Source organism: Haliaeetus leucocephalus, unplaced genomic scaffold (genome assembly GCF_000737465.1).
Source record: "Haliaeetus leucocephalus isolate CR32 unplaced genomic scaffold, Haliaeetus_leucocephalus-4.0 Scaffold317, whole genome shotgun sequence".
In the NCBI taxonomy this organism is placed as follows: domain Eukaryota; kingdom Metazoa; phylum Chordata; class Aves; order Accipitriformes; family Accipitridae; genus Haliaeetus; species Haliaeetus leucocephalus.
This window is the reverse complement of record NW_010972753.1, coordinates 9,934,125-9,956,084: the sequence shown is the minus strand read 5'-3', so window position 1 is coordinate 9,956,084 and position 21,960 is coordinate 9,934,125. Positions and strand designations below refer to the sequence as shown.

Genomic DNA, 21,960 nt, shown 5'->3' with positions numbered 1-21,960 from the left:
GTTATGTTGAGCTTCTCATCGACCAACACCCCCAAGACCTTCTCCGCAGGGCTGCTCTCAATCCATTCATCACCCAGCCTGTCCTTGTGCTTGGGATTGCCCAAGCAAGTCATCACATGGCTGACCTTTTGCCCCAAAAGTCCTGTTTTTCCTTTTTTAAAATTTTTTTTCCTGCATATGCATGTAAGCAATGGAAATGCATGAAGCTAAGTATGAGGGGAAAAAACAGTTGGGCTGACATTAAAAAGGACAATAACACTTTTTTTTTTATTCAGAGGGGATGGGAAGGGGTACACTTGTTCTGAGCAGGTTGTCAAATTCTGGGCTAAGGAGACTCAAGCAATGGTCAAGGAGGTAATATTCCTTGTTCCTAAGCATTCTTCATTATTACATATGAATGAATCTAATGTTTTCCCACCTGCTGAAATGTGCATCCTAAAATTTGCATGAGTCTAAAATTGCATGTGTTTTAATCTTTTAAACTATCTATGCAACTTTATGGTACACCTCATCTATAGAAAGCAAACATACCTCTTTATTATGCCAAGTACCTTGGGAGAAACCTAGCCTAAAAAAAAAAAGGTTTTGGCTGCAGGAATAAAATTTTGTACACTTGCAAAAATGGTATCAGTACTTACAATGTGTATGACACATAGCCACACCAGGAATACAGACTGTTTCAGATAATCCTGTGATATAACGATAAGTGAAACCATATAACAGCAGCTGGTTGTTTGTGATAACTTATCTGAAAGACGACTGGATGAGCAAGCAACATTTTCTCTTATTAAATTGCTTTGAGTGTTCCCCTATGTAAGTCAATGGCAAATTTCTCATCAGACCTCTTAAATATTTGCCCTTCCAGGTGTGTTAGAAGTTTGCATGAGGTCACGTGGCAGGATGCAGCGAACATGCTGGACCATGACAGGTACGAGCTGTAACGCCAAGCTGCATGCCACGTGCTTTTCAGTGCAACGTGTAGCATGCCAGCCCATCGCACCTCGCAGGTGAGAGTCACAGACCAAGCAAGAGGCTGCAGTGCTGCAAATGCATGAGATGGTAACCCACAGACAGGGGACACAAAGCAGGAGCCAAATACCCCTTCCCCACACTCAGCGAGAGAGAATTTATCGGTCTTCCCCACTGATAATCGTCCGTGTGCGTGTAAATACATACAGATTTCTGATACTCTTCAAAACATTTTTCTGCAAAGACCATAACAAAAATACAAGGTGCAACATGAAACTTGGAAACCATAGTGAGCTTTCAGACTTGGAAAAAAGCCACATTTTGGTAAACTTTTGTCATCTCCAGGGCAGGTACAATGGAGGAGACAAGAGTACGCATGTAGGGAACAGAAGTCTTGCTGTGACCAACACCGCTTGGTCCCTTTCTCTGCAGAGGATGGCTGCAGTGATGCCCCAGCTCCAGCAGCTGGCCAGGCTCGCAGCCCACCATGCTTTGCCTCCTGCCCTTCTTCAGTGAGGGCAGCAGCAAAAATGCTCTCCCGTTTCATCTAGACAGAGTAATCTCTGCTCTGGGTCAAGCAAAGCTCAAGGTTGTGATCTCAGCACTTAGTTCAGCTTGAGATCCAAGTGCTTAAAGGTTTTTTTTTAAATTTCCAACAAATGCTTAGTTTTCTTTTCAAAACACCAGGATGACTCTGGAGGTGGTTGGTTACCTCTGGATTTCTGAGTATGTAATCTTAATCTTGTGTACCACATACGTTTTTTCTCTCTTTTATCCCCATTTCATTCTGGTTTAGAGAGTTATGTTGGAGGAAAGTGGGTGGAGGATGCTGCTCCAGTCTTCTCCAGGTGCATGTGTGCACCCAAAACACACTTCTGCCACGGCAAGAGCAGAGATAATGCTCCTATGAACTACCAGCAAGGGAATCCTCTGCACAACATTGCCTCTTCCTTTTCCTTGAGCACGATTTTTCACTGCCAGTTTGGAGCACTGTGTGTTCAGCCATGGAAAAGAGGACCAAAAAACGCATGCAAAGTAATATACTGCATGCCACAGCTTTTACTGTCATAAACCAGTGTTTTATCAAACAAGGAAATTCTGATACAAAGCAGCAATAAATTGCTAATAATTTTCTTCTTATTGCACAACATTTTGTTCTTCAAAAAGGTCATCAAACATTGCTCCTTCAAAGTTCATTTATTGTTAGACTTTTTATTCTGGTCAGCAATGCAGGTGCTATCAATGTGCCTTCCTTGACATGCTTTAACACCAATAATCCTGCCCTTAAGCAGAGATGAGATGCAATGCTGTCAGGTTACCCAACAACAGGTGCAGATAAGTTATTACTGAAGTTCTGTCATGCCAATATTGCAAGCAGACAAAGGTAAAAGATAAGCCCACTGTTGCAGGAGTAGCAGGGAAAACTTCCAAAGTTTTTCCACTGTTCAGTAAGACTTCTTTTCACACAGCTTTCTGATAAGTGACTGCTTGTACTGAGTGGTGTAACTTGCAAATACCTATCCTTGGCTTACTTACCCCCAAAAAGAAGCACTTTTTTAAAAAAGAAAGTCAAAATAGTAACTGCTTGTAAGGCTCCTCTCTTCCTCTTGTTTTCAGCCAAACCTATTCCTTCTATTGCTGGAAACAACAGCCCAAGAAAAGTCTCTCTCAGTAACTCTGTGCTGAGGTTTGCACCAAAAAGGCTTTTCCAACTCCCAGTGTTAACCCTACCATGTTCAACAGCTACAGGTTCAGGAACTCCCAGACTATCCTGTTTGCTGCAGATGGGGCAATTAGTGAGAGAACTTGCCCACTGCCTGGCTACCTGATATTTTCCTTCAAATTTTCCACCTCTATGCTAGCTTTAGACCACCATAACCACAAACTGCTGAGGACTGATAAAGAAATCTGACAACCTCAGCCACTGGTATGATGTGTATCATATTAGTATTCATCTGCTATTTGAAAAAAGAACTATTCTTTCATTACTGATTCGAAAATATTATTATCCCCACATCTTTGGTCAATGGCATAGCCCAGGAAGATCAATGGGAAAACATATTTTATCCCCTAAGAACTATGAAATGCCAACTGATAATGAACAGTCTAAAGTTGCATTACTTGCTGCTCTTTTCTGCATGCAAAAAAAACGTAATTTCATTAAGACTGGACACCAGGAAAAGCTGGAAAAATACAACAATGCTAACAGACCTGGAAGAGGCTGAGACTGAATTCAGAGAACCTGAAATAGTTCACAGACACACTAACTCCTTGTGCAGTGGGGCTGGACCTATAAGAGGTGGGAGCTGATCTGAGGAAAGCCCAATTCTAACAAATTCCAGGAAAGAAATTCCCACTGCCCATCAGAGAGCGCAAGCCAAACAGCCTTAGCCACATCAGTTTTTGTTTTACTCTTTCTCTTGCACAAGATTCTCCACAGCAGGGAATAAATCTAGCCCAAATGACCTGGAGCTGGTAAGTTATTAATTTGTTTTTAATACTGTTTCCCTACTAGGCAGAGGAGCTCTAGCTGCATGTTTCATAGAGGAGCTCACTGCAAGCAGGCAAGGTCTTGCAATATTCCATTTTTAAACACATTTATAGTGCTCTGGGTGTATTAAATTTTGAGAACTACTGTTTTCTTAACTGAAAGGCAAATAACCTACTGGCTTTGTTCCCATGCTAACACAAGGCTGCTTGACTGACCCACAGAGTTTATCTAACTTTTTTTTCCTTTCCTAGTGTGTGGAATGCTTTCCTGCAGACCTCAGATTTGAGTCCTGCTGCCTGCCTGGATTAGTTACCCCACACCAATCCAAAGGAAACAATATCCCCAAGCACCATACTTCAGCAGTTAGAAAGAAGCCAGCAGAGAGAGATATGCTCTGCAAGATCTGTTTTTTCCCTGCCGAGGGCTACGCTGTGGCTTGTAGCCATAACTACAGGAATTAAGCCCAAGCCGACCCAGCTGTGACACCACCCCAAGTTTCAATTTGTGCAAGAGGAGCAGACAAATTTGCCAGTACTGAGAAAGGCAAGTCTGGCTCCCGCCCACTGTGCTGAGGACGAGCTACATATCAAGAGGCACAGGAGGAGCATCCCTTGTGCCCCAGAGCAGGGATTTCTATCGCCCTTGGGCCATGCAAAGCACACACAGCTAGAGCAGCGGCTCCCTATGGTGCGAGCCCTTGAGTGGGCATCCTTCACTCCTCAGTATCTCCAGCAGGTCCAGCCTTGTGAGCATTGCAGTGCCTTGGACTGTCTGTGATTCCTGTGTCCGAACTGCAGATTTACAGTGATCTGCACAGACTTACTCACAGACTTACCCGCTGCATCCCAATATCTTAATCTTAAGGCTAGATGAAAAAAAGACTAGATGGCCAGTGTGAAGCATTGCATAGAAATGCTAATCTTTTGTCAAGTGTTACCTTGCTCTGAAAATCATAAGCAAACAAATAAGAAAAATCAGTCCTTATTTACTAATCTTATGTATACTGGAGCTGGGTGCTGCTGCCAGATATTAGAGGACTGCAGTTACATGAGAAGGTTAATACCATACCAAGGCCCTAATGCCTTTACCTTTTAGGGTCTTTTACTAAAGAGAAGGTGAAGACAGAGCACAGAGTGACTTTCAAGGACCTCTGTAAAAATTAAAAGCTATCTGTCTCTTCTGGGAAGGGAGAACTCTAGCACATCTGCCTTTTCTCAGTCCTAAAGCATTCTTGATGAATTACAGAACAGTAGCCACAGAGCAATTTGGCTGGAAACAAAGTCTGGAGCTCGTAACAAAATCTACAGTTTGAAGTTACAGATTTACAACAACAGGACACAGACAAATTCCCAATTGGCGTAAAAGCAGTCCACATTACCTTGCTAACTGATGGGAAAGAATAAACAAACAGAAGAAGAGATAAACAATAGTTACATATTTTGATTTTTCAAATAAACTGTAACTACAAAGGAAACATGCCTACACAAAGCAACGTAGTTTTTAAAGCTTGCAGTACATGGAATTTTTCCACACACATACGGGAAAAATTCCTTTCAAAGCAAAGAAGCTCATGAAATGCCTCTGGGGATTTCTTCTTTCCCTTGGCTGCTTCCGCTGCTAGGATAAACCATTTTCCCCCTTTCCCCTAACTCAGTCCAAGCAGTATCCTGGAAATCTTCAGAAAGAGCCAAACTGAACCAATTAGTATGGTTAACAAAAGACCAAAAATCTCTTAATCTGAGGATGATGGAGATTATATACAGTTGAATGACTGTCACAACAAAATCTAAAGCCATGTTTAATCATTCCTCAAGACATTCCCCCTCTCGCCTCTGTCAAAACCACACAGCATTGCAGATTTTGGAGAAATGCCCTTGGGAAGAGACCTTCCTGTCTGACCCCAGCTATACGCTCCCCAACATCCATCAGCCAACAGAAATAGCAGATGAGACTCAAGGAGAAAAGTTTTAGTCATACTTTTCAAACCTGAAAGGCAGCAGCTGGCCCACGGCTGATAGCGTATTAGCCTAAGAAGCTGAACACATCCATCTTTCAGATTAATATTTAATTTCTGGGGCAATGATCCTTTAATACCAAATCACCTCTTTGCTAACACATTTTCTATCATCTAGGAAATACGACAGGCGTTTGGGTTCCTGGAGCATCTTTAGTGAACATGAGGGGCACATCTATAGCCAGAAGAGCACAAATCCCTACCTGGTCGACTCACCATCACAGCACGATAACAGTGTGCAGTGGGTAGGTAAAACGTACAAGCCCTAAGGGCCCTGAGCACTCACCAACCCAGCCAATAGCCAGGACTGCACAGATTGTTTTCAATAGGCTTCTTGTAGAAATGGGATCTAAGAGAGGGTTCAACAACAAATCACTAAAACAAAGGGCATAGTGACTACACGATGTCTCAAGGAAAGAGTAAGGAGAAGCAGCAGTGGAAAACCTTAGGAAAAGTAAAGAAAACAAAAAGCCTGCAATTCATGCAAAGAGGATGTGGGAAGAAAAGCATCGTTATTATTTATCCAGTGCTTAACTGACCATGCTGGGAGACCTTAAAGCCCCTTTGCTGTCACCCTGGTCCAACAACTACACCTCCCTTGGGGACCCTGGTTAGCTCAGCAGGACCACGATGCCAAATCTAGAACTGATCCACAGCCTGTGATCCAGCTGAATAGCTTCTAATGCTGCCTCTTGCTTAGAAACATGCTTTCACTTCAAAGAAAATTTACGAAATTACATGGTCATTAGCAAGGACGTGCATAATGTAATGTGGGACAACAAAAAGCTGCAGCTTCAGTGTCAAAATGGATTAAGAGCTCAAATTCATGTAACCCATGAAAGCCTTTTATTTAACATAGAGAAGATAAGTGCCTTTTAGGATGCTAAGAGATCCATGTCTGAGCTTAAAGCAAATAGAGTGGGCCAAACATTCAGCTGGTACAAATCAGTGCAGCCATCTTGCTGTAGAATTACACCAATTTTACACCAGGTGGTGTAAAATAACTTTTTTTAGTATTATGGAGTGACTATGCAATTATTTAAGATGCAACTATGTTATGAGCATGGCATGAATCTGTCCAGTAAGGAGAGGTTACAGAACCAGATGAGAAAACTTTACAGCATGAATGTATCCTAATTCTTGGAGGAAAGAGTGGGAACATAATAGAAATTAAACCAGTTAAGAATCCATTACATAGCCTTGCCTCTTTCAAGTATGTCAACTCTGACTCATATAGGCTTCAAGCCTTGTTCTGCCAGAGTCTGGGAAGTACCAAAACTAAAGGATATTAAAAAAAATAAAAGGTGATGGTCTTTGGAAGTAAAGTAGTTTGTGAGTTATGGAGTTTGTACCTCATACCTATGAATCTTAGGCCTCTGTCCCTCTCCCTGCCGCTCTCCCTCTGCACTGGTTTTGGCAGTAGGTCCTGACTAGGAACTGAGCAAAAATCTGGTGGGCTAAAGATCTAACACAAGGGCTAGAAATCTGCTCTGAAGGCAGGTTTCATTCCAGTTCACTTTAGCTACATAAGTACCTACTCAAGAGTGGCCATCTGGACCCCCGTGCCCTACATCTCAGATATGGAGCTTACAGCAAGCCTTGGGAGGGGCTTGTTTCTCACCGTTAGCTAGAGGGGGAATCTCAGTGAGTCTCAAATTAGATACCAAGCTTCCAGACATCCATTTGTAAGTAAGACGAAACCCATGCTACGGGACTGGGAGGCATCTCATGTGAATCTAGTTATGTAACTATACGTTATACTACTCCCAGACTCCCATAACACTATTGTCTAGTACTATTATTCAATAGTATCCAACAGTATTATACTTTTTTTCTTATTTCAATTTGGCTTTTATTTCAGAACAAGTGTTTTCTGAATTTCAGGCAAAAATTCTTTACAGGGTACATTCAAAGATAATCAGGTGCTGAATGTATCCCAAATTTTTTAACTGCTGTCAGTCCCATTTTCTGAACACTTTTCAAAAGAAAACAAGAACCATTTATCCCACTCCCAATAGGTTAAAATAGAATAACTACGCTTCAAACAGGTGCTTGCTGGATTACTAAAAGCAAGTGTTAAATGAAACCCTCTTAATGACTGTCAGTAATTTCCAAAGCTCAATGATACCTTTAAGTATCTCAAAATGAAAGATGCGGTACTTACCGCCTTATAATGGATTATATGGCCCTCGACATTCACTTTATAGGTCTCAATACCGAGCTCCTTTGCCAGTCGGAGAATCCGGTTTTGGGTAGGTCCCACATATGATCCACCAACATCTACGTAATTAACTTGACTGTTCTGTTGAAAAAAAGAATACAGGAATCAGAAGCTGTGCAGAAAGCTCCTCAATACAAACATCTAGAAGTAGAAAGCATTATTGCATACTGACTAGCACTGCAACTATATGCACAGGAGAAAATGAGTACTGACTGACTTAAAAGTAGGCAGTATTGAGCTCTGTAATGACAGACACACAGAAATCACAGTGTCTTCACTCTGCCATGCACATGTGAGCAACCGGGTTTAACTCGTTTAAATTTCACTATAGTTTTCAGTATTGGCTTTTTAGTCTCACAAAAGACATGAGAATATGAAGAAATATCCAACCAAATCACTACTTTGGTTAAGTCTAACCCCACTTTTTCAGAATTTATGTTAGTTTTCTTGTCATTGCAAAACATTTCTCAAGTTGAAACCATCTCCAGCACCAAGGCTTGTTTTCTCCCTGTAGGTATCTGCTTAGACTTAATGCTATAGATGCTGAGTACTGCACTGCAGTATTCAAGGAGAGTAATCTCCCTTCCAGCATGGCACACCTTGGCTCTAGCCCGGTGCACTCTGGCTAGCAGCCCCCAGCCATGCCTGCCACCGAAGGTGCTCCACACACTGCTTAGACCAGCATCACACTCACTTGGGAAGCAGGAAGAAAGCAAGAAGTTTCAGGGACGCATACTATTACAAGCCGGCTGATTTCCCAAGATAGTAACTCTTTTTAACACTGTTCATAGTGAGCATTTTAAGCTAGGCATTCTCAGTGTCACAGAAGGATGGTGTTTATGTTTCACGGACAATGATTTCTAATGAAACACCACTGTTTATCTCTGGTTCCCCAGCAATGGCATCTGACATAATTTAAATCTCCCTTACTTCCCGGATGGAAAGCAGAGGTAATGTCTGTATTACATTACCCTGTGCCACAGGTGACTTGTCATTTCTTTCATTTTCTTTTTAATGGCAATCAAGATGTGGTCCATATTTAGAAGCAGGAGTGTTACTTCAGATAATTTTAAGTCATGTTAAAATGTATGTCTGAGCTGTAATGATGTTTGGCCCTGCTCAGGCTGCTTCATATAGGGCTCTTAGTTATCATGCCTGTTACAGTATGCAAAGTGAGATGGGAATGAGAAGAGCAATGCTTTGATACTCACAGTCTCAGGTGATAGTTTCCCTCTGTAATGTTAAAGGCAGGGGAGACCCTGCCATGGACAAAGGGTATGGACTATGTAGGTGGAATTCAATTACCTTAATACAGATGTTTAACACCATTTTAGACAGCCCAAGGTGTCCAAGACTTCTGTGCAAGGCTGACAAATTTGACTCATGATCCATGGAAGACCTGCAGCTGGAGGCCAGGCAAGGTATCCTAGGGCAGCTAAAATGGCACTACACACTTCTCATTAGGCACCCAAATCCTACTTGATGGCTCTCAGAGTTGCTTCCAGACCAATTTTAAAGCATCTCCTGTCAAGAGAAGCCCACTGACATATATTGCAATGTAACCTGTCCAAACAGAGCTCTATTACTTGACAAAAGTGATGGCAACTTGAGACACCTGTCTTCTTTGGGAACTCTACTCCCCCTCTACTCTCTGGCTAACGATGTCAAACCCAACAGAATCACTGAATGGTTGAGGTTGGAAGGGACCTCTGGAGGTCATCTAGTCCAACCCTTCCTGTTCTAGTAAGGTCACCTGGAGCCAGTTGCCCAGGACTGCATCCAGACAGCTTTTGAATATCTCAGGGAGGGAGACACTACAACCTCCCTGGGCAAGCTGTGTCAGTGCTCAGTCGCCTTCACAGTGCAAAAGTGTTTCCTAATGTTCAGATGGTTCAAACCTCCTGTGTCTCAGTTTTTGCCCATCGCCTCTTGCCCTGCCACTGGGCACCACTGGGAAGAGCCTGCCTCCATCCTCTTTGCACCCTTCCTTCCCTCCCTTCAATACACTGATGAGATCTCCCCTCATCCTTCTCTTTTCTGGGCTAAACAGTGCCATCTCTCTCAGCCTTTCCTCATAGGAGAGATGCTCCAGTCCCTTCATCATCCAGATCATTAATGAAGATGTTGAACAGGATCGGACACAGTATTGACCCCTGGGGTACACCGCAAGTTACTGGGCTCCAACTAGACTTCATAGCACGATCCCCATCCTTGGACCCAGGCTGTTCAGCCGGTTTTCAGTCCATCTCACTGTCTGCTCAACCAGCCCAACTTTGTCAGCTTGTCTATGAGGATCTTATGGGAGACAGTGTTGAATTACTGAAGTCTAGGTAGACAATATCCACTGTTCTTCTCTCATCCACTAAGTCAGTCATTTCATCATAGAAGGTTATTAGGTTGGTCAAGCATGACTTCCTCTTGGTGAATTCATGCTGACTGATTACTTTCTTGTCCTTCATGTGCCTGGAAATGGTGTCCAGGATTAGTAACTCTATCGCCTTCCCAGGGATTGAGTTGAGGCTGACTGGCCTGTAGCTCCCTGCATCCTCCTTCTTGCCCTTCTTGAAGATAGGAGTGACATTTGCCACGTCGTAGACCAGCACAAGTGAGAGTCCAGCATCTCATGAAGCACTTACCCTGATAGTGAATGTCCTTCCTCCAACTCTGTTCCGGGCCTCAAGAACCACCACATTGACCCCAGACTCAGACAGCAATTTGGCAGCTGACAAACCTGCCAGAAAAAGAGAAAGTGCTTTAAAGCAAGTGGCAATAATCAGCCACATTAATGGTCAAAAACTGAACCAAAGCTTCAAAGTCAGAGATTTCCATACTGTTTTCAAAAATTCCTGAGAGAAGTCAGAAGCATTTCATGGCATCTTACCACAGAAATCCTATGGCTGCTGCTTAGTTGCATGTTATAATCATCTCCATAAGTAGCATTCAGAGACTGATGTTTTCTCCTTCAGGTTAGCATTTTGGCATTTTAAAACCAGTAAAATCTCAATTATTAAGGGACATGCATCTTACTCTTCATCTGTGCAGTGCATAGAAAGGTAGAACCCAGGTTGTGGGGCTTGCAGAGCTGAAGTGATAGAAATAATAATATGCTAAATAGGTATGTTCCAGCAAGGTAGGCTTCCAACTTCTCTCACTCATCAACTCTCCACTCTATTGCTATCTGTTGTCCTCATTAACATGCAGAAGGAAAGTCTGCTTCACTCTCAAGATTCATTTTAAGCAATGGAGTTTGACCATGGCAATCAAACAGGCTGTATGTAGATACTTTATAAAAGGAATTATGGTCTCAGCAAAAATCATCTAATTATGGGACTTTGTGATGGAGGCACTAGAGACAACTGAAAATTCAATAGGACAGGAGTCCTCTTTGCTTTTGACAAATGTGAGCTGAAATTGTAAAAAGCAATTATGAGTTTGTGAAATCAGATTATCCTATGGCCCTGCAGGCCAATTTGGCACTGAAGCATTGTTTCTTTGGAGTGGTTTCCCCTCCTTAAGTATACGAAAGCCAGCCTTATTGATCAGAACTTCCAAGATGCCCTGCAGTAAGGAATAACAATATTATATTCATGTTTATTACACTACCTTGAAATGTGATTAAAAGCAACTGTTCGTGAGCCTACAAAGAACGCACATCTGAAAAGACCAGAGGAGAGGAATTGTTCTGGGCAGCGTTAAGTGTACTCATTTATTCTGAGGACAATACAGAATAGCCCATAAACTTCTGTGCACATAATCTTTTAATGGGGAAGTGGAACACCATTCACTGGAAACCAGAACTGAGGAAGTTCAAATGTCTTACATTGACAAAAATTATATATACAATTTCCATTCTCATCTAAAAATAACTTTACATCCTTGCACCATATTCTTTAGAGTGCTGCTGGAGCAGGAGTATACTTAATTCTTCCATCTATTTACTATTCTAATTTTTAAAAATGCAAGCCATTTGTCAGTGGAGTGAACACCTTATAAATTGATCTAATTTCTTTCAGTAGTTTTTGATCACTTTTTTCCTGCATGGAAGTCTATAGAGAACATTTTACAATTTTTTCTGTAGTTAATTCTTTAGTCCTTTCAGTGATGGTGTTCTCTTCTTTATCAAGATAAACATAGAAGACACAAGTCTATAATGTTGGAAACACAAACTGCAGTATTTTCTTACAAATATTTATATTTTTTATGTGAGGAAAAACAATTTTTCAAAATATACAGTAGTTTTTGTCACAAAAAAAGTGTGGATTTCCTACATATATAAAATAAAAGGTTGAATTTCTCTATTCTGTGTAAATACCACTGGACACTCAGGCATGAGTGGGTAATTCTTTTGTAAGAAAGTTTACTGTAGATATATCAAGTCTCAAAAAAATGCACAGCGCATTCACGTGTCACCCTATGGAACATGAAGCAGCAAAAAATCTTGCCTAGGTATGAAAAAAAAAAGTATGCAAATCCTTAGCACCTGAGATCATCATTTCATGCTGTATACGATAGCTGTATTCACACCACAGCTATTTAGGATGAATAATGGTTGCACTGGACTGGGTTGGAAGTTAAGCTGATTACTGGTTTATAGCTTAATTATATGATATATCCAAATAAAGAAGGACAGCTAAAGGATGAGGAACGTGGTAATGTGACTGAGGTTCTCCAACCTGTTTGCTTGTTAAACTGTACTTCTTGCATTCCAGCCTTACAGTTTTTTTGTTTCATTATTGTTAACCCAAGTGTCACCTTAGACACGGATCAAAAAAAAAAACAACCGCAAAAAAGGCTTCCAAGCTACACAGGCTGGGAAAGGGAAGAGATACGTTGGCACAGCGATGGCTTACTGGCAACTGGGAGAGGGGCCTGACTCAGAAATAAAAACAATGCAAAATATGTTGATTAGAGATTGTTACTACACACTTATTTGTTTAAAGCATGGAAACAGTTTTCTTTTGGAGAAATGGAGGACTACCAACAACACCCCCACACAGTGTATCTCTGTGCAGCCGTCTGCTGAGCCCAACTCTTGAGCTCCATTCTGGTGTGACCAGACACAGGTATGCCTTACGCGGCCCACAGGTCGTGAAGCCTACGTGCTTTTGATACACAATTAACCTCTAAATAGATGGCATATTTTCCCTTTATCTTCTCCATAACTTGAATTTTCAAGACTTTTGTCGCTCTACAGACCTGGCTCTACAGACCTGGGCACCAGAGAGTGACCATTTTTTTTCTGTTTGATCGACGGGCTGAGAACGAGAGGGAGGCATGAGACCTTCTCCTTTCCAGCTCCTTGCCCCATCTCTGCCTGCTCAGCTCCCCTCAGGCCCCATGGAGCCGGCCTCCCACCTCCCCGCCAGCATCTCCACTGCTTCCCCAGAGGACATCGCACACCTCCCAGGCGCTGCCGAGGAGGACGGCAGGGCCTTCCTAACACAAGGGCCTCCTGCAACGCCAGCACCGCTCTAACGCCACGGCCCTCCACCACGCGGGGGCTCGGACACCAGCCACAGCGTCCTGGGTTGTGGTGGACGCCCACAGCGTCCTGCAAGCACGCCGTACGGGGCCAAACCGAGCACTAGGCTGCGACCTCTCAGGCCTAGGCCAAGACTCAGGCAAGGTATTTTAAAACGTGCCTGCGTACGCCTGTACGAGCGCAGCACAGACATGGCCGCCACAGCCAAGGCCCCTGCTGTGCCCCATTGCTGCCTCCACCTCCTCCGAGTGCAGCCTAGAGATAAAGCCCCAAATCACCCCAAATCACTTGGCCACACTCCTTCCAGATATCACTCTAATTCTATGAATTAGAAAGATACTACTTGCCTCAGAAAGATGAAAGGAGCCTGCCAAAAGCACGTCTCATTTGAAGTATCTGGCTGTAGAAAATTCACTTGTTATTAGATGAGAATAAACGAGGCAAGATGACTTATACATCCTCCACAAGGGTTTCTATGGCAATCTTGCAACAAGCTCCCCCCCTGTCTGAAGACACCGTGCACGAAAGCTCTATTCCTATTGATTTTGCAGTGCTATTAAGGACTCGGAATCGCTGCTGCCACAGATCATATTGCTGCTGCTTTCATTTCAGAAAATTGTCATAATCCTATCAAGCAAAACAGTTTCAAGTGCATCAAAACATTGGATATACAGTTAAAAAAAAAAAAAAAAAGAAAGAAGATGAATTTATGCCAATCTGCAGACTAAAAGACACACACCGTGGCTGAAACATAGAGATGCTGAACAACAGTGAATTTTGTATGTAGCCTGATGGAAAATACAACAAAGTATGTCTCTATGTCATAGGAGAGAAAGGTTCAACTCTACAGGTAGTGCACAAGACTGGGACTTAAGACACCCGAGCTTGATTCCCAGCCGAGCCCACAATGTAGGAAATATTTCCCTTTTTGTAGGGAAGTGTTTATAAGGGTAGCGTTTATGAGAATAATTCCAAGTTGCGTCAATACTAGGATTGATACAGGGCATATGAGCAGATACGAGTTCTGTAGCGCAAATGGTGGGAGTTTTTAAAAAGTTACTTTATTGGAAATGTGATAGTAATTCTATAGTAATAGTACAGTAATTCTACTTTTCAAAATCCAGGCTCTGTGAATCCACAACATCAAACAGATTCACTGATACACCGTGATCAGAAGCAAAAATCACCAGCATTCTTTCCCAGAGACAGCACTTCTTACGTGATGTATGCTGAACATCTCCAAAACATGCAAGGGCAGTGAAGGGGAGTGATGACAGTCTGATACCATTAAGCTTTTAACCTTTCAAACTGAGGCCACTATGTATGTGCCATATTGAACACAGCAAAACAAAGGCAGAGAAAGTTACCTGATACTATTGAAAAGGTAACTTGTCTGCTGGTTTTCTAGATCCATTGCTTCTTTGATAAAGTGCATTTGTCATTTATGGATCCACTATCGGGCTGAAAGTTTACCAAAACCAACCTAATACAACATTCCTTCATAAAATCCTTGTTAATCCGCCCTACTGTACATGAAGTGGGATAAATACATCGTGTGAAAGACGACTAACCCATTACTGTAGTGTTCCAGCAGGCTTTAATTGAGTAACATATGGAAAAAATCTAACTGGAAAATCTCTACATTCTTCTGATCTTAAGCAGGGGAATAATTTTAAAACTTTTTCGCTCATTATTCTAATATATATCGGTAAAGTAAGACAATTGTCAATATATCCTCATTAAAGTTCCACTGCAACGGCATGTTAATGCTGTAATTATTTTTACTGTTTCACTGATGGAAAACATAACTTTTTCCAAACACAACTGAGTAATTAAATCTGGCAATGGCCACCTTAGAATCAGCTCTCATTATTTATCTGGTAGTCTCTTTGCCAAGTAAACATGAACCTGTCAATATGAGACACAAAACATTTCTGCCATGACCATAGGGTAAAATCTCTCTTCCTCACCTCTTTCTTCTCCTTCTCCCCACTCCCTGATTTTCTTTTCATTGGAATTTTTGTGCACACCATAGTATTTAAGTAAGTTTTAAAATATAGTTAAAATGTACTCAGTTACATCAGACTGACCAGAGAAATCACTAATGGGCAACAACATATAGAAGGCTGAGAATGAAAGAACTGGTTTTTTTCACAGACTAAGGATTTGAAGATTTAAAGTTGCCACAAAAAAGAGAAAAAAATATTAATTACAGCCCCTTAAATTTGCACAAAACAGCAAGAATACACAGTGTCTACATTCATTTATTCTTCAGTGTTGCCTACTACCATAATATCACTTTCTATTTGTCAGAAACTGTATTTTATCTTTCCATATGCTTTTTCACAATCCTTGCTGTAGAATACTTGATATTGGGGATGAGGTTGCGTTTATTTATTTTGTCATTTTCAGGTAAATGTTTTTCATTTCTTTTCATCAATTCTTTTTTTCCCCTTTAGCAAAAATAATCCAGCTGATTCAGCAAAGTTTTCAGCCAAAAGAGAATAAATATTTTCTATTACAGAGTACATTGTCCAACTGAGCCCAAGCCACTCTGACTGGTTTCAATGGTGCTACTGTCTAAATGCTTTCAACAGATGCAAGCCTTGTTCTGAAGGGTACAAAGACAGTTTCTCATGGACAGTGTTAACAGAAGCACAGTGGGCAGGAAGACTGAATTGTATCCCAACGATGAATCCACTCCTCTGTACACACCCACCGGGATTTTCAAGTCCAAAGCCCATTGCAGTAAACACCCCCTCCCCCCCCAAAAAGGCAGAAAAAGTTAACTGGTATAAGCACAGGGTTAGAAATGCAGCATCCTCCTTCCCCTTATATATTAAAATGAGTAGCATCAGTTAAGATGACGATGGTTTGATACCATCTAGTTAATGGAAACACCTAAGGTAATTATGCACATTTTCTAACTATTGATAATTGTTTTGGTCAGTATGCAGAATAAATTCCTGTTAGCTAAACGGTGATCTTCAACTAAGTAATTATGTGAAAAAGTGTTGCTGCTAAACTATGATCAATGTCATTGCCACAAATATCAAGAACATCAGCACTGGTATTTCCAGGAGAGACATAATGCCTGTCCCATGCCCGTTTTTGTTATGCTAGGATATTTAGAGATCTGTCCTAACTACTTGGCTATTTCTTTTGCTTGCTGGAGTAAATTACACTCTTACCTAGCTAACAAGAATACTCTTTCCTACCTTTCAACACCTTTCACCTAAGCCTGAGGCATGGTGCAAAATCAAGGACAAACCACAGGTTTACAGCGCTCTCTTGGGAGCTCTGAATTTGCTGACCTGTGAATCACGCTGGTGTACAGCTGGTTTTTGCCAGAAACAAACCTGACACGTTCTTCATTCAGGAGCAGAACCAGCTGCTGACTACTCAGGTTGCCCCTGGGTTAGACAACGTTTATAAATTATGCCTTTACCATAGAAAACCACATGAAGAATATGATGAAAGATGAAAATAACAGTATTTTTACATCCGGTTATATAATGAACACATGACAACCATATTTTGGCCAAAACTAAATACCTAGCACTGAGCATAACACAAAGGAGTGTCTTAACCAAAACCCATGCCCCACATCATAAGGTTTTGCATCTTTAGTAGCAAAACATTAGAACACATTATGAAGAAGGAGGCAAATGGAAACTAGCATTTTCTGCTTATTTGCAAGTATTGTATAAAACATCCATTACACTTTATATGGGGATCTGATAGTTTTGTTCCTGCTGTAAATTTTTCTCATAATGACAGTCAGCTTGCTAGCAGTACCTGGGGAACCGAGAGCTCTGTGGAACATTGCTGTTTATTTCTGCATCCCCAAAAATGGCCTTTAGGAATTTCTGGTACTAAGGGACAATACTATCACTGATTATCAGCTTTCCTGTTGGATCCAGAAAGAAACTTGGAAGTAACTGGGTAGCCGGAGCCCAGCACAGGGCAGATGTAAAGAGATAAATGCAGGATATGTTTTAGGAACCAGCTATTGCATTCCTACAGATCAAATTCTAGGTAAATTTAGAAGTAACACTAGAAAACAAAAAATCTACTGAAAACTACTCCAGATTTACACAGGTGGGACTGATTATATCTTCTACCAGTAACTGTGTATTTGACAGTTTATCTGACACTACCACCCACCAGCAGCTTGGCATGCTGTCAAAACAAACAGAGCAGTATACAACATAAGTTGTGCTCCCATCATAGCAAGCAAGAAAAATCTGCATTTCCTCATTATTCGGTCTTTCACTCAGAGACCACAGCCAACGCGTAGGTAGCTCAAGTGGTAAGGTTGTCGATCACACACCGTGGCGCAGGAGATGCCAACACATAGCGCTCTTCCATGGAGAGAGAAAAAAAAAAGCCTTAATAGTGTATCGTATGTTTTATTTCAATATAAAGACTAATTACTATTATTTTTACATCCCAGCTTCTCCTACAATTTGTAGCTGTTGGACTCCTCCATAAGTGCAATAGAAGACAGTGCTGTTTTCTTCATGCGGCTGGCAAATCTAAGCATCCGTTTTGTTGACCCATGAGATCTCCTTGTTTCTACCGAAGAACAAACATATTTTTACGTGGAAATAAGAACTATCCATGTCAAAGAATGATAATCGTCAGTTTAAGTTTCAATTACGGCTGTGTTTCCCTTGTGCTTTGTGCTTGTAACACGATGTGTTGAAATTTCTTCCAAAAGATATTTGCATACAAGTTTTCTTGGACTTGCCTGCTTCTGGACATACTTCTCCATATCTGATGCATCTCTGGTTTCCATTATGTAGACAAACATTCTTAATTCTCCATGCCTTCTTTTGATAAACTTGGCTTCCAGTGTCCAAAATTCACGTGTAAGGTCAGGCTAGCACAAAAATATACCCCAAACTTCCCGCTGAAAAAAGTTAGGGTATTTTGTTTACTCTTTTTTTGCCAAATTTTGAACTATTTAAGCTTGAATTTTCAGGGTGTGTTTTTCAGGCTGACTCTTTTTTGCTGGAAAATCTTTGTCAAAATTGGCTGGCTATTTCTAAACCTCCAGGAAACAAACATTATCTGATTTTGAAAACTCACGGCTTTTTTTTATTCCTATTTTGGTAGTTCTAGCAGCATCTTGAAATTTGGCAAGGAGGTAGCCTTTGAGTCAACAGCACATTTTGTTATCCATGTAAAATTATGCCCCAATAAGGTCAGTTGGAAAATTTTGAGGAATTACAGGTCACACGTAGGCAGCAGCCATCTTCTATCTGACAAGCTGAAATATCTGCAGTTTCTGTCAAAAATCTCCAAGCACTGAATGCTGTCCAGTCGTTAACACTCAGTCCCCAAAGAGTGACTGAGCATCCCAGACCTCCTGACAACCCATCTCATACCTCAGAGCACCCGTGCACGCTGCATCCTAGGGCCATGGCACCAAAATCTGAATTACCCTGTAATTGCAGCCTTAGCTTGCGGAGCAGGTAATGGAGCTGGGATGGGGACAATGTGTCAAGAGAGGTATGGCAGTGACTTGCTGCATAAAAGGGACAACTTCCAGAAGCCATCAATACAGCTGTTAGTCCACACAGATGATGACAATCTCCTAGTCCTCAACTAGTGGTAGCCCCTTAACCCAAGCAGCAGAGGACTGTCTGATGGGATGTCAGGGTTATGACCCTGCCGATTAATCAGACATGCATCCATGGCACGTCGTGTGCTCTCAGCCTGCTGTGTTTAACAAATGAGGGAATTGCATAGCCTAAACCAAAATGCACAAGCAAAAGGTCAAAATCAATTCAAACCAGAACACCTTCTTCAGTTCAGTAGAAAACCCTATTAATAGAAAATGGGAGCAATATTCAAGGCATATAAATAAGAACTCCCTGCGGGTATAGGGAAAGTCTTTAACTTCAGGCATCAGTTTATTTAATATGCTTGAGTATAAAATCTTATAATTAATATTAACTGTATTACAGGGGACATTATCCATTAAGAATGATACAAACATGTGCCTGGGGCCTTTCCTGGCCATGATCCACATTTTTAACATGCACGCCCATGTGAAAAAAGCTCTGCAGCTCCCTCTCTGTAGGGGTCCAAATGTACTTGCTGATGCAGTCTGGACAGTTTGAACATGATTCCACAGGGTACAGCAGGAAAATCTCAGCGATAGAGGCCACCAGAGCTGACTTCTTCTTCCAAGAGCTTCCCCACTGTGAAGCACTCTTTGCAGAAGCTCCCTCCATCCCTAGATTGCAGCTTCCTACAGGCAGAGTCGATTCTGTGTCCCTGTGAATGACCACATACAGATGTGTCCATACGGAGAGATCAGGAGCATGGATGAGAGAAGTGTGTTAGGTTGTACAGAAACTGGCTCTCAAATCCATGCTTCACTTTGAGGAACAGATAAATCCAGAGGTGCCAGTCAGGATTTGAGCTTCATTTCGCAAATACTGCACAAATATTTTAAAAAGCCACGGTCTCACTGCTGGGAAGCTCCCACTTAATATAACAAGCAGCTTGCTTGTATCTGATATACATTTCATGTATTTCTAGTAAAGAACTAGTTTATCCCAAAGTTTCCCATCCTTTCTTGCAAGCATCAGGTAATGAGTATTTAAAATACAGTAGAAGGAGAGAAGACAGTAATCTTACCAGATGAGGCAACTGCACCTATATCTTCAGACAAATAAGCAGCAGCAAGTCAAGACTGGAGTTAGAGAGATGTTGAGGGGAAACCCTGTCCATCCTAGAGCATGTTTTACTATTTATCTCACCAGAACCAAAATTCAGATACAGATGACCTTTTTTAAGACCAGAAAGCAGCACTGTCTAACCTCTTACAGAACTGAGGTGTAGGTATATTGCTACAGGATTGGCAGCGACAGAGAAGCTGTGTGAAAAGCAAAACAAACCAGGAGCTGATAGGAATTATTGTGCCCAGCTATGAATGGTATTGTATATTAAAAATGGATTAATTATGAAATAAAGTATTTATTGTCCATTTTTCTAAGGTTGCTTTCTCAAAACGATGCCTGTTCTAATATATAACAGGCAAACACCGATTTCTACGCCACTGGCATGACATAAGGGTTACAACTGGCCAAAAAAATGTTCCTGTACCACAAGAGTGCTGTGACATTTATTTGTCTTCCTAATGCCACTGACAAATTTTCAGGGACTGTAACGCCTTGAAATTTCCTGCTTGGCTCCATTTCAGACTCTACATCAGGCTTTAATCCAAGGCGTAAATGTTCTGAAGTAACTTACTGATTCTTGCACTAGTGAGACAAGATACCACTTAGAAATGCTCGATGCATTTTCCAAAAACTGCTACAGGTTGGAAAGCTGGAGGAGCAAGGTACCCTCAAGAGAAGAAATGCTTCTCAGAGCCCTAAAAACCCTATTAAGATCACATCACCATCAGCTGCACACAGTAGGGGCGGTAATTCCCTAAGGGCACTCTGTGCATTACAGCAACCTTAAGGACGAAGACCAAATGACTCGTGCTAGCAGGAGAATACCCAGGCATCTGGTAAAACTAAAAAGCAAGCACAACTAGGTCCAAACTCTTTCTGTTCAGTGATACCACAGATTATTTATATAACTACATTGCCACAAATAATTGTTTAAACAATTACTGTTGTTTTAGCAAATGAAATAAGGTAATTAAGTAAACAATTTGCTGTTTTGTGCATTAATTCATTGCAGATTAAAGAAATGAACGCCTCTGACTCTTCCTCAATTCTAATGAAAATTAATTTTACCTATAGCAATAATGGCTGTAGTATCACTGAAGTCACTCAGTCACATAACTCACCTTTTCTGAATCACTAGTGAAGTAAAGACTCCCTGAAAACTGAAACAGGGCCAAAGCTGCTAAAACAGTATTTATCTGATGGACACAACAAACACAGATTTTCTCCAATGTGGCAACATTCTCATCTTAGGTACTGTCAGGTGCCATAAGAGCAATTACTTCTGTTTTTTTAAGCGTGAGGATCAGGGGCCACAATGCACTTGCTAGTTTTAAAGTAGATCTGAAGAGTATTTTGGGAAGTATTTCCTAGTAGAGTGTGAAGAGTCCATCGCAGGAGTGGAATTTGGCTGTCTGTCGTACGGCACTTCTCCTAGTAACAAAACCCCACCTGTTTTTACAGATATTCCCACCTGGTTTTCTGCAGTATTTATCAAAAGAATACAATTGCCAGCACTGCAAGAGCATCCTAAAAACCCACAACTTCAAAATCCCGTCTTTCCCAGGATGTGAAAATCCCAGCCTCTCCCCCTGCATTCTCCTGCACCTGTGGACGCGATAAAACTCAGTTTTCCCACAGACTCTCTTCTGACGAGCACGAAGTACAAACCAAGGCAAGAAGCAGCAAATACATCCTAAAACATCGACCCGGATCATTTTTCCCTTCCCCCCCCCCAGGTGTATCTGAAGCCCCTGCAGACCTGACACCCCCGTTAACCACCGCCCACGCCTTACGCCCAGCCGCGGGGCCGAGCCACCCCCGGCCCCGCCGCTCCCAGGCCCCACGCAGCCCAGCCGGCAGCACCCCGGCCCCGAGCACCGGTGCCGTCCCCGCCGCACGACGGGCTCCGTCTGGGACCGTTCCCGGGCTGATACCCCGGCAAAGGCCGGCGGACGCTCGCTGGCCGCGCCGGACCCACCTGAGATGCCGCCCCCGACCACGACCACGTCGTATTTCTCGGCCATGGCGCTGCTCCCCGTCCCGGCCGCTCTCTCCATCCCGCCCTCCCGCGGCGGCGGCAACGGC

At 42.1% G+C, this 21,960-nt stretch overlaps 1 protein-coding gene across 1 annotated transcript in view; it reads right to left on the bottom strand.

The window, feature by feature from the left end:
* Nucleotides 1-21,901, bottom strand: part of LOC104834194 (amine oxidase [flavin-containing] A-like) — a 38,663-nt gene extending 16,762 nt beyond the window's left edge. The window contains exons 1-3 of the mRNA XM_010571368.1: nt 21,854-21,901; nt 10,332-10,426; nt 7,639-7,776 (exon numbers count right to left, since the gene is read on the bottom strand). Of these exons, the coding sequence (XP_010569670.1) occupies nt 7,639-7,776; nt 10,332-10,426; nt 21,854-21,899 (279 nt within the window). The 5' untranslated portion in view covers nt 21,900-21,901. The remainder of the gene's footprint in view (nt 1-7,638; nt 7,777-10,331; nt 10,427-21,853) is intronic.
* Between the last annotated feature and the right edge of the window lie 59 nt (nt 21,902-21,960).